The 14440-nt window shown below is 29.1% G+C and overlaps 1 protein-coding gene across 1 annotated transcript in view; it reads right to left on the reverse strand.

Moving 5' to 3' along the window:
• LOC107437659 (putative inorganic phosphate cotransporter) overlaps positions 1–14440 on the reverse strand; it is a 32684-nt gene that overhangs the window by 11972 nt on the left and 6272 nt on the right. The window contains exons 2-5 of the mRNA XM_087160699.1: positions 6831–7027; positions 5566–5802; positions 3260–3443; positions 1368–1495 (exon numbers count right to left, since the gene is read on the reverse strand). Coding sequence (XP_087016825.1) covers positions 1368–1495; positions 3260–3443; positions 5566–5802; positions 6831–7027 — 746 coding nt within the window. The remainder of the gene's footprint in view (positions 1–1367; positions 1496–3259; positions 3444–5565; positions 5803–6830; positions 7028–14440) is intronic.

Raw genomic sequence — 14440 nt, forward strand, 5'->3', positions numbered from 1 at the left:
ACATTTTAAAAGTGTCAACACAGGGAAAATCGAGCACAGGCGTTTCGTATAAGCTTTTATTTACATATAGTGGCGAGTTGTTTAACTTTAAAAAAAATTTAAAAAAATTAAAAAATAATACTCTGAACATGAACTTCGACCACTAGTAGAAATTGCCTCTAAAATTTCCAAAAAGCGTTGAAAGTTGGCAGCCCTGAAAAACTGTATGGTTTTATATGTATGGTTAAATTGTTGGAATGTAGTACGGAACAGAATTTTGATTAAATTATAAATTAAACCATTATAGTTAAATCATAAGATGAACTACTACTCGAAATATTCAAATGGAAATTTTCACATAAATCGAAACGAGTTACTACGAGTGAAATGTTAAGCAGGTTACATCAGCACTTACTAATGCGCAAGTTAACACATTGCTGACCGGTCACGAGTTAACTCGTGTTTTCGTGGCCAAGCGTTGGTGACCGGTCACGAGTTAACTCGTGTTTTCGTTAGCAGTGATCTCGTGTTGACTATTTTAAAAAGTGGGCGAAATTTTCCTTACTTTTCAAGTTTTACTATTTAATGCTCTACCAATTTATTATAACTTTACGAACCCCGATGTATTTGCAAAACCTATGGTGTACCATTACTCATAGGAGATTCTTATACTTTTTATCATACGGCATTAAAAATTAAAAGTTTTTAAAGTTTATTTACATTGTTTTACTTCCACATTCGCTTTTAAAACAATATCCGGGCACATGGGGGTAATTTTCAGAAAAGTTGCCGGTCAGCAAATTTGTTAAGAAGTTTAAAAAAAAAACTATTATTATACTATTGAAGAGTTTTAATGTGTGTAAACTTCAAGCAACAAATCTTTTATTGGGAATTATAAATATTTATTAAATGCTTTAAATGAAGAAATTATATAAGGTTTAAATACATTAAAAAAAACATTTTAGTTCCAAATGTGATTCAAAACGTAGTTTGGAATATTCTTCAACTTTAAGATTTATGTTTAGTAAATTATATTTTCTTTTGTAAATGCAATTTAAAAATCGTTAATTATAAGAGGTTTGATAAATATTATTTTGTTCATTTACTTTTTTGTTTTGGCCAAAAAAAAAAACTATTTAGGAGATACAAACAATTAGAATCGAAATTTTAAACAGTTATTAGTAATAACACACTTTAGCCTCCACTTCTCGAATATCGTGTGTTATACAAAGAAGATAATAATAATATAAACAATAATAATAAAAAGAATAATAATATAAATAATAATAATAATAATAAACAGCCAAAAGATTTATATCAGCCCAGTCACAGAAAAAATTATTTTGTTATCTTTGTTAAAAAAATATATATATAAATAGATCACCCACCTTGCTTTTTGCTTGGTCAAGACCTTCATGAATGTATATTAGTTCTTCTTTCGATATACGAGGGTGATCATCTGGAGTTTCGTGTATTAATAGAGCCCATAAAATAAACCATACACTTCCCATCAAGCCTAAAAGCGAAAAACTATGTAATAACATAAACAAAGCCATTGTTAAAATGCTTTTATTTTATTTATAACATTGCACTTACTACAAGCTGTTAATTATAAAAAGTGAGGCATTGTTTCTTGTGTGTTTTTTCTCATTGAACCAAAGGAAATCAAACCCAAGTAAAATTAGTTTAAAAGTTGCATTTTTCTACATAAATGTACTCTTTTTGATGCATCTGACATCTCTATATAGTTTCTATCTAAACTAGTAGAATATTTCGTCAAATGTCAGTAGAGTAGAGTTGACTCCTAGTAAGAAGAAGAGTGTTTTATAGAATGAGATAACATCTCGTCGGAAGGATCAATTCTTAGGAATTCATAATAAGTTAATTCATGCAAAATATAATGAAAAAACAGTATTTTTTTTATGAAAAAGCGTTGCAACTTTTGAAATATTTGTCCTATTTTTCAATTAACGGAGAAAAAGAATATATAAGGAGAAAAAAAACATTGCTTTACTGTGCATCATACTGCAATGTAAGATGCTTAAAAAAGTACATGTTTTAAATTCTACTTGTGTATACAACACCCTTATAATTTCTAAGCAACAAGAGCGATCTTATCATGTTTAGTCTACTTTTGTTTAGCTAAAATGACGTAGGAAAAGTACCATACTTGTCGAGATAGTAACTAATTAGCAATGTCAAATGAGCAAATTAATTAGATGAATAAAATTGTACTTTTTTTACAAAAGAAAATTCCTTTGAAACTTCTGATTTATTCCAAACAACTTCTAAATTATTTCAAGGGACTTATATTTGATTTTACCCTGAAAAAAAAACGCTTAGGAAACAATACCCTACTTGTCTAAGCAGCTATGTCAGATGAGAAAATAGGTCCTTTTGTACTTTTTACTTTGTACAAAAAACCTTTATATCTTTTAAACTATAAACCCGATCGCTGCAAGGTAAGCATCATTCCATTTAGCATACAAAAATCGCATTGCAATAAATAGAAGTATATATGTTTCTCATCTGTTTTGTTGCCTTTCACTCCTTCTGCCAAACCCAAAACGCGAGTACAAGCATTACCTCCTACATCAAAAAGTTTCTATACGTTTTTCTTTTAAATAGTCTACATGAACCCAAATTCTCTTTCAAAGTAATTGGGAGAAATTTATCATATACAGGGTTATTCATAATTCCCTCCGGGGTTTCGAAGCGTTATAGTAAGACAACGACGACGAATATAGCAAAAAAGAACATACGAAATTATTCCGAAAGTATTCAAGTTTTAATCTAAGCAATTGCGCTGGTAGATGGCAGTAACATGCATCACTGAAGCCAGTTGTAGTAAATATAAGGTTGTAGCAAACAGAGGGAATTATGAATAACCCTGTATATTTGAGAATTGAGATTGTGGTGGTTGACAAGTAAATAATACAAACAAATTATATTCATAAATTAAACCAATTTTTAAAGATATATTTGCTACCACTTCCTAAAATTTACTAGATTTTGTATTAAATGGCTCTTTTGTAAACTGATTTACCTTCATAGTGCTTGGATCGGACTGCCTATGAGAAACCGTGTGGAGGCTTTCAGTAATGGGAGGTGTTGGTAGAAGCAACGTTTAACCACTTACTATGAGGAGGGATACTTGAAGTTTACCAGAAATTTAAACTTTTTATATTTCTTCGAAATTTCAAGTTATTTTTCGATTAACTTTAATGAACTTAACCACCATTCGGTATTTTCAAACTTTAATTATTGCCGTTCTTCTTACCACAAATATAAAATACAGATGGCCATCCACCCAAGAATGAACTTTCACTCAAAATTCCAGTGACCACATTCGTTGCGAGAGTGCCCAGCATTGTTCCCAAATTCATAGCTGTGGATATTCTACTTCTTTCCATTTTCGGCACCCATCTGCTAATCAACACATTCATTGCTGGAAAGGCAACCCCCTTTAAAAGTTTTTAAAAAAAATATTGTAGTAGTCCAGAAAATTTTTTTAAAAAACATATTGCATTAAATAATCGTGTTTAACAAGGTATACTCTTTGCATAATTGTATTAAATAAAACATGCACATTGCATTAAATAATCGTGTTATATTTCAGATATACTTATTGCTTAATTGTGTGAAATAAACTATACAACTTGCATTAAATAATCATGTTATATACTAGATATACTCATTGCAAAATTATATTAAGTAAAATATACACATTGCATTAAATAATCGTGTTGTACAAGATATACTCATTGCATAATTTTATTAAATTAAATATACACATTGCATCAAATAACCGTGCCATTCTAGATTTACTTATTGCATATGAATAAGACATGAAAGCATTGCATAATTTTAAGAAAATAGATATTGCTGGCTTATGAATAAAAAAAATGAGGTCGTGATTTTAAAATTTTGAATTATTTAGTTTTTCTTCTCTGAAAAATAAAAATGTTCGGTCTAATGGAGTTCTTAAATTTTTTTTTTAACTTTTTATATCATACAGAGAAAAAGATCTAAGATCATTTTTCATTGTTATCGATGCTTTTTTCATGCTAAAAACAGATGATATGGTTCCTTACTTAACAAGGAAAAATCTAGATTTCCTTGGTTGTTATCAGCAAAATAAAATAAAATAAATAAATAAATATATGAGTCATTCTCACGAAAACTGTCATTTTTCAGTTCATAAAATCCCAAAAAAGTAAAGTGAATAAAAAGCTCTGAAACTTTCTATATTAATAGAAATATGTAATGGCATTATAAAAAAAGTATATATCCTATAAATTATACTTAATATTTAAATTAATTAATTTTTTAAATAATTAATTTATAATTATTAATTTATAATAATTAATAATTAATTAATTAATTTAATTAATTAATTAATTAGTTTAATAAATCAATTTATTAATTTATTTTTCAAATTAATTAATAAGTAAATTAATTATTTTCACTATTTGAAAAGTGAGGGACTGACACTAATAGTGAGGGAATGATATTTAATTTTAATACATGTTTTTATCTAAGTTACATCTACCTAAAGTTTGAAAATGATAACATACTAAGTATATCTAATATTTATTATAATTTAGTCTTATACATTTAATAGTTTTCACAGGTTTGGGAAATAAAATTGGCTGGCACGATTGAACAAAAAAAATTTAATAATATACTCATCTTGAATCATTCCCTCACTTCAGCGTCATTCCCTCACTTTACACACTAGTGAGGGAATGACGAATTCAATAAAATTTAAAAATAACAGTTAGGCTTTATTAATTTCTGAAGTCAATCACATACAATTATATTCATACAAGAAAGCAACATATAATTATCCACTTTCTCGATGAAGTTGTATTTTATTTTACTCTAAAAAACGACATGAGGGAATGACAAATGTAAAAAATTTTACCTGGTTTGATTCATTCAAATTTATTCCACAGCAAAGCTTCTTTAAGTTGAAGATGGAAACATACTGCAATTTTGTTCTATGATGCCAGTTGTTAACTTCTGAAGTTTATATTAAAATATTTTTATTCTAAGATGATTGCAGGTGATAAGAACATTGTTGTGAGGGAATGACGCGAAACACTGGGGGCAAAGTTTAAAATAGTGCTGTGTTAATATTTTTATCAGAAATTAAATTTAAAATTGATTTTCTGAATTCTATATTTCAGTATTCTGAAACAAAAAACACGAATTTGTAAAAAAAAAAATTTTATTTCAGAAACAATTTTTTTCTTTTTTTAAATCAGCAGTGGGGACAAGTGAGGGAATGATATATTGGTATATTTTAATTACCTAAAATAAATAAAAAATAAAAAATGATAATTTATTTTTATTCTTTTGCTAGCTTGCATTCTGAAGGACACTTTCCCTGAATTTTTTTTCTTCGTAAGCTGTAAAACAAACATAAAATATACTGGGGACATGAAAATGACTGTTTTTTGTGAGAATGACCCATATATATATATATATATATATATATATATATATATATATATATATATATATATATATATATATATATATATATATATATATATATAAAGAATATTTATTGTCTTTTACCCCAGATAGTCCTATTGCGGCCCTGAGTGCCACCAACGCCCATACGTTCCATCTTGCAGCTAAGGGTGTTAAAAATGTCAAAAGAGATGTCATCAAAATCCCGATGCCATAGATCCATTTGGCACCGTACATTTCAGCCAATATGCCACCCGGAAGCTGCGTCAGAATGTATCCATAGAAATAAGATCCAATTACTTGTCCTTGAATACTTGAATCCCAGTTAAATTCTCCAATTGTCTAAGAATAAAAAAAATAATTGTATAGGCTTCATACAAACAGGGTGTTCGAAAAATTAGAGAAATACCATTACGTCCTGTAACGAAATTCCAAGCGATTTCTCACATGTAATCCGATCTGAAAACTAAAAATTGACCTTGCCAGGGCTTTTAAGAATAAAATTTAGCGAGGCTGACAAAAGTAAGAAGAATTATGAAATGAGGAAACATGCGACACCAATATCACACACGTTGCGTGTGAATTTTATTATTGTTCCTCGCCATGTAATGCAAATGCAAGCTAGTTCCATCAAAAAGTAATACACGAAGGCTAGTTTTCCTTGATCTAGAAATTCTCTCGTACTCTTGGTTGGGTTCATAATTGTAATTTTGAACCCAACATTGGTAGTCGTAAAATCAGAATTGTGTCGGCTGTTCAACGCCAGTTATGAAACAAAATATATTTAAATACATAAAATTGATGAAAAATAACTTATAGGAATAGCACAATTTTTCGTTGTGTAGTACAGATTGGAAAGTTTGTATAAAAATATAAAAGATTAATACAAACTCAAACTAAATTTTGAATATACACTTTTAAATATTCAGTCAGCTAGTTATTTATTAAACAAAATTAAAAAAAAACCTGAAATATTTATTTAAAAATATTTAATTTTACATATATTTATTACTTGAATTATAATTATTATATCTATTATTATAAATACTATGATATTTAATAGCTTATTTAGTGCTTGAAATATGTAATTAATATTTCTTTAAACTTCTCTCAACAATGTAAAAACATGAGCATAACAATATGGAGGGGGGAAATGTATGATAAACAACGCATAAAACAGTTTGAGAAAGCAATGTAGGAAATAATCAAAAGATAATTTTAAAAAAAGATCTATGTCTATACATTTCCAATTTATTAAAAATAATATTAGTTGCTTGTTTTAATATTCAGGTTTTGATACCCTTTATAACATATAATAGCGTAGATTTTATATTAGTACAGATATTATAAAATATTTTTAATAAACTTACCTCGATATCATTTTCATTGGTTAAATCTTTTGGTATTATCAACTCAGGACATGTTATAACTGTTTCATTGGATCCATTGTTCGGGTGAGCCTTGCCTACCATGGCTACCATTGCCACGCTGAGGTTTACTTTCATGGCATAGAGATTGATGTAACCGAAGAAGCCCAAGAGTGTGAGCACAAACCGTGCAGGAATCACTGTTGTGAAATATAACGTTTAAGTTCAAGGTAAAATATAGCTTTTAGTTGCAATAGAAAACTTACAGAGCATCCCTAGCAACAATTTTACATCCACCATGAGCATCCACCGAGAGACCAATATTAGGATGCTAGATGTTTGAATATTGGTACTATATAGGGAATGCCAAATTAACGAGATCAAAATTATGATATCATGTCATCTTCAGGGATGTTTTCTAGAGTGTCGCCAATTGCCCGTTGTGCAGCACATGTGCGACACAAACCAACAACAATTTCACAAAAACCTAATTTTATTTAAAAAAACGAGCTCTTTTTATGAGATAAATACTGTTATTTTAACACAAAATTCTGTGATTTTAACAACAAAAAAAATCTATATAAAATAACATAACTATCTCAGCATTGTGATTAGTGCGAGCCGAGAGCAGAATGCGCGTAAGCAGTCGGGTTTCGAACCCATGCCGAGTGCTCTGTCTCCTGAACCACTGGTCGCTTAGTTATGAAGAAAAATTTTAAACTATCTCTTTTTTTAAAGTCTAACACATTAAAATCATATTTAAATGTAAAAACGTTTTAAACTATCTGAGGCAATTTGACTTTCCATAAAATTATACCGAAAGTTATAATATAATTTGGTAGAAGATCAATTCGCCGATGACGTCGAATTGCAGAAGAAAAACTAACTGATTCGAATTTACAGTTTAAATCTGTTTATGATGATTAGGGTGAAAAACCGTCAAATATACAGAAAAAGTTTATGTAAAAACGGGAATTTTTAGCAAATTGTGAGTAATTGTTAAAAACAGAAAAAAAACTCTGTATTTATTTTTAAAAATAATTTCTCTGCGAAAAAAAAAAGATTGTTAGTTTTTCCTCTGCAGAATTTATGGTTATTTTTTACAGTGTATGCTCTTTGAGTTGGCGGGCCTAGGGTAGAGTTTTATACTTTCGCCGAGATTCTTTTAGAACATATTGTCAGTCCCTTTGCATTAACATCATTTCCCATGGAAACATTTACGTTACATTACGATACACTGAATATAAATTATTTATTGTTACTCCAAAATAAACTTTAATAAATAAAAGCATATTTATGCATATTATCATATTTTTATTGATACCTATTTACGTATCTGATATTACTATTGCATCGTCTGACACTGATAAGATATCATTTGTCACGTATTTGTTTACTTTTTTTATGTACTTCCTCATGTAAATGTCAAGGAGTCTAATAGAAATATTATAAGTGCTATGTGAGTTAAAAATTATATATTCCATCAAACATTATATTTTTCATATATAGCGTATCTGTTGTTTTTTATATTTCCCAGTTAAGATTTATTGTAATGTTAGTGATAGAACAATTTATTTTACAATTGCAACTATATGCTACCAAATTTTTATTCTGAAATGCCTCGAAATTTCGCTTTACGTAAACAATCTACAGGTGCTAACTGCGTTAGAAAATAATCTTGTGGCGTAACTACCACTACGGAAATTAAACATCAATTCAATGGTATATAATACATGCTAACTTCTTTAAGTCACGATGTACCTTTCGATAGATGAAGATTGGCATTGACGGTTACTCCGCCCTTCTCAATCTGAAGGTAAAGTGTAACAATAATATGTATCCTTCATATCTGTCATCTTGTACAGTAGAAGTTAAGTTTTTACCAAGAGGAAGAAAACTATCAAATTTGAAAAATTTTTTAAAAACAAAACTATTAAGAAATCTGCATGCATAATTAACCGAATAATAGATCTTATCAACACATTTTTTTTTAAATTGCTGATTCGTCGTGGTAGTTTGAAGAATTTTCTTTGGAAATTAAAGCTTCAAGACCAAAACGCTAATGTCCACTAAGAAATTTATATCTCAGCGGCTGTACAAATTAGCAACTATATTCATAACCTGCCTTACATCATGATAAAAATACAATAATATTCTTAACACTTTGCACTTTGAGTACTTTAAAATGATACTGTTTGAACTAATGAAAGTACTGATTCATAAAAAAATACAACATACTGTGGGGATTGTTGATGTCTCTTGAGACGCGACATTAGAGTGCAGAGGGTTAATTCTTTTATAAAAATAAATTTGTTTTGTTTCTAAGTATTAAACAATCATGCATTTTAAACTAGGGGAGCCAATTGTTGCGGTTAATTAAAAAATTTTAATAAATTGGCAAACGAATTAAATAGTAAACTTGTAGAATAATGATAATTACGCCTGCTCTTAATGGAGAAAGCACGAGATAAATGCACTAAATTTACTTTTCATATGATTCTTCAATTTTTTTATAAGTAGTAGAATGGAAAATTTAATTAAAATGAAAAATAATAAACTAAAAATAATTTAAATTTCGTTACCACCGGGAAATATTTAAAAAAAAAAAAGAAACAGTTAGACAGGCATGTTAACGATGCAAATAATTAGAACCATTCACGATAGCATTTACGTTGAATATAAATATTCAGTTTAATGTAATTATTCTTGAAAGTTAGGCAAATAGTGCGGAATCTTATATACAGGCATAGATAATATTTGTAAAATCATTACAGGAACACTATTAAGTCTATTAACGCCTTGTTGACCGGACATTTTTTGTAATTCGATTCTCCATTTTTTTTTAATTCGAAAAGTGAAAAAGAAAAAAATTATCATAATATAACTGAAGAGCTTTGTGGATGAACGAGGAAAGTGAAATTCGTAGATTGTCTATATCAGTGGTTACCAACTGAAGGCCGTGGGCCGCATCCAGCAGCCCGCGAAGACTTTTTTTTGTGTCCCGCGAGCTAAAATATATTAGTTGTCGTTTTTTTTTGCGGACTATTTTCGTTAAAAAATCTATATGGGTAAAAAATACTTTTCTTTCGTAAAAAAAAAAAAACTGATTTTTTCGTTTCTGTGAAATTTAACATACCAACGGTACAAAAAAAAATTTATTCCTCAGGTTTTGCATTCAAGAAAATATTTATTCAAATACAAAAATAATCGAGTATATTGCTCTTTTTTATTTCACTTATTTTCCCTTTTTTTTCCTTCTTCTTTTTCCTTTTTTTTTTTGTATTTCTTGAATACAATTTAGCATGTGCGTATCAGAAATTTTCTAGAAGAAATTCACCCATTTAACTTTTTGGAACCACTCATTTTAGACGCAATTATTTACTTTAGCAAATTTTAGACAGCATAAAAGAGGGAATGAATATCATGTTTTATTTAAATTCCTTGAATTGAATGTCGCATGAGAGGAAAAGAAAAAATAATAATTTCAGATATTCGAGGATTTTTGTTGTTGTTGTTGTTGCTATAATTTCTAAGTCGAAAGTAATCTAAATAATAAGTCAAAAAAAATTATCACACAATTAAATTTAAAAGGAAAAAAATCTTGTCACTGAGTTTCAGATTAAGAGAAGATATAAAATGATACATAACAAGCATTATTTGCAATGCTTGTCATTTTTTTTAATATTAAAAATCTTTGATAAAAATCTGACAGCTATACTTGATGTTCCTTCAAACATAAAAGAGTCCTATTGTTATATCGTTATGATTTTAACTATATATATTGAATGAAATAAATAAAAACATAAAAGAGTGATCGTAATAGTGAAATGTTGTTCAAATCATTTACCTGATCCTTCGTTCCAGAAGGATCTCCAGGATCGTGTGGTCTAATGGTGCTACTTGGATTTGAAACATTTAAGAGTTCTTTTAGGAAATTTTAAGGAACTTTATTTCTTCTTCTCATGACTAATTCTTAGATGCTGGTGGCTCCGGACAGGTGGTGTTAACACATACGGGATCTCGTGGGGAAAAACTCACAACTTAGACAAAAAGGATAATTTTCATTTTGAATGAAGATGGATTCCAGTTCATCAACAAATTATCTGAGTCGTGCCGCATGCACACTTGGACAGTAGAACATCAGGAACACGTGTCAAACTTCATTGTTTTATCTTAATGGAACGTGATAGTGTCTTGAAATTATTTTGTTAAATTTTTGACTTAATGAATCTCCATAGTTATTTCTTGTAAAAAGGGATAAATGTTGAGCAGAAAGGCAAGAGCCTTGAACCTATCATAAAAATGAGAGCGATGCTTCTCTCTCACGGTGGCTTCCTCGACTCCCGCCAAGAAGGCACGCGGAAAAGCGATAAAAAACGATATACGGTTAAAGTTAGGGTAGGGTTAATCGATACGAAAAAAAGAGTCAAACAAGTTAAATGAAGTAAAAGGCTATTGCGGTTAAAAGAACGAAAACTGAAAAAACTATTGAGGAGTAGAAAAACAACGCACGTGTGATGTAGCAACATCACACTATCCCCCTTAGGAAGAGAGAAAAAAACTTACATGGCATGATAAAAATGATAAAAACAATTACTTAAAATGGGTGAGGACCGCAAGGAGCCAACAACATCTCTTGAACCTGCCAAAACAAAAAATACAAAAGACAGTATTGTTGATAAAACAGAACATAGTAACAAAATATCAAACACAAATGAATGTGTAGTTCTTGGATATACATAAAACCTGAGTTCCATATCACATGCAAATTATCACATTAAAGTATAAAATTACCAAAATTAATTTTCAAAAATTAATTGTCAAATCCATATTTACGAATATCTGTTACTTAACCTACCTAAAATAAGCATGTACATTTCAGCTTTTTTTTTTTTTTTTTTTTTTTTTTTTTTTTTTTTTTTTTGTGTGGTGTTACAAAACTGTAGAAAGCTGCATAAAACTACTTGACCATTCATTCATTCAACCAAAAGCAAAAACACTATCCTAATATGCTTATTCTACCTTTTTTTTAAATTTAAGTAACAGAGTGCTGTGTGTCAAATAACATATTTACATATATGCAAAAGGAAAAAGAAAATGTGCATGCATATCAACACATCATGCTTATCACATTTTATAACATATATCATGTTAGAGAAAATTTAGTTATAATAGTAACATATTGTACATTTGAAATGTTGGGTGGTGGACAGTTTGCCTACTCGAATCAAACATGTATATATTAAATTTTTAAACAGTTTGTAAGTATATATATAAATACAATTTAAAAGATATTATCACAAGTTCAACATACCAAACTGAATTGAAATGAGAAAAAACTCAAAAATATGATACTATTCTGATACATTTGGAAAACTCTAAGGTATAAATATTTAAAATCTAAATTGAACAATAATTTGAAGGAAAGTACAATTACTTAAAATTTACATTACATAATAATCTAAAGATTAGGTCTAGTGAACATTAACTTAACCATAAAATAAACACTACAAAAGCCCTTCAGCTGGAGAAACCGATCGTATTTTCTCCAACAAAAAACTACTCAATCAAAAGAAAGTATGCCAGCATAGTCTCCTTAGAATGAGGCAGTAAAAATTTTGACAGGTAAAGCTAAGTCAAGAGAACCAATTACTTTTGTCTAGATCTTAAAGAATAATGATAAGGAGCAGTGCTTATAGCAGGTTTTTGATCTGATACAACTAAATGAGGAAGTCTTGGTAAACAAGTCCTCAAACGGCTAATATTAACTTTAAAAGCATCTTGCAATGGGGAATTAAATCTTTTAATTGAGACATTGATGTCATTATGAATTTCAGTTATAATAAATGGGCCTAAAAATTTTGGCTTAAAAGTACTTCCAGAATGTAAGTACACAATATCTTTAACATTAAATATCCTATGTTTTGCTTTCTTAAGTTGAATCTCATTTTGCTTTTGTTGTTGTTTTTCTAAATTATCATAAGTTTCTTTATATATAATTATCAAATCATCTAAAAGATTTTTGACATATTGGGTCTTATCTAATTGCTGTGGTTGAATTTTAGGGTCAAAGGTATCAAAAATTAAGCTTAATTCTCGTCCAAAATGCAAAAGATTAGGAGTAAAATTGCTGGATGGATGCACAATACCATTATACAAATTTTGATGAATTAATATCGAATTTTTAAATGACACACCTGCTTCGTTTAAGGTAATTAAAGATGTTTTAATAGACTGATTAATTCTTTCAGTCGCTCCATTACATTTTGGATTTTTGGGAGTAGTATGGGCTAAATGAATACCAAGTGCCTTATTTACACAATGAAAAACTTCACAGTTGAACTGTGTTCCTAAATCTGATAACACCATAGCAGGTCTACCATTGTTGGCAATATAATCAATCAAATGTTGAGAGACACTCTCAGCTGTTAAACTGTTCAATGGATATAATTTTACAAATTTAGAGAAATGGTCCAAAATAGTGAATACATATCCACAGTTTTTAATGGGGCCAACTATATCAATTGATATGAATTCATTGGGTACCCTAGGAATAGGTAAAGATTTAAAAGGCGGTTGGGGTATACTATAATTTTTGGTACGTAAACATACATCACATGAAAGAACAAAATTTTTAGTGTCTCTATAGATATTTTTCCAGAAATATTTATTAGTTAAAAGTTCATATGTCTTTTTCAGACCAAGATGAGTAATGTGAGAAATTTTTAGTACCTTGGCTTGTAAACATTGAGGCACTACTATACATTGAGATAAATTTTTATCATTATGAACATGCATCAATAACTTAGTATCTGAATCAATAATAAAATCTTTAGTTTTTTTAGCATTAGTTAATGAAGGTGAGTTAATCATATCAACAATTTCTAAAATATTTGGATCCTTTTGTTGTTCACTATAAAAGGTGGTTAAAGAAATTTCATTATCAGGGTCAGAATTTTGAATAGAATTTACAATTTGATCATCAACATTAGTATCAACAAAAGGTAAAATTAACTCATTTTCTGAGACTGGATTAAGAGCAGGGGTGTAATGGTCAGGGTCTTGACTTCTACTAAAGTAATCGGCTAATTGATTCTTTGGACCAGCTATATATTTTACTTCATATGTGAATTCTGACAACTGTAGAAGCCAACGAGTTATAATGTCAGCAGGGGATGTTACCTTTTTATAGTGAATTAATGGTTTGGAATCAGTGAGGATAGTAAACTTTTTATATGCCAAATAGTGTTTAAATGCCATTACTGATCTATAAATAGCATATAGCTCAAGTTTTATGGGGGGATAATTACGTTCTGATTGGGATAAACCTTTACTAAAGTAAGATATGGGTTTAAGTTGACCATCAAATTCTTGCATTAAAACACCTGAAATAGCAGTACCACTGGCATCAGTATTAAGGATGAACTGCTTATCCCATTGGGGAAGATGTACAAAAGGCTCAGAGAAAAAGATATTTTGTAATTGATTAAAGGCATTTTGATGCTCTTCTCTCCACTGAAATTTTGAGTTTTTAAGAGTTAATTGAATTAGCACACTAGTGAGTTGAGCATAATTGGGAATCAGGTGACGGTAAAAACCACAAACACCAAGAA

Source organism: Parasteatoda tepidariorum, chromosome 4 (assembly GCF_982258835.1).
Source record: "Parasteatoda tepidariorum strain Cologne lab strain chromosome 4, Ptep-v5.0, whole genome shotgun sequence".
NCBI classification, from domain to species: Eukaryota; Metazoa; Arthropoda; class Arachnida; order Araneae; family Theridiidae; genus Parasteatoda; species Parasteatoda tepidariorum.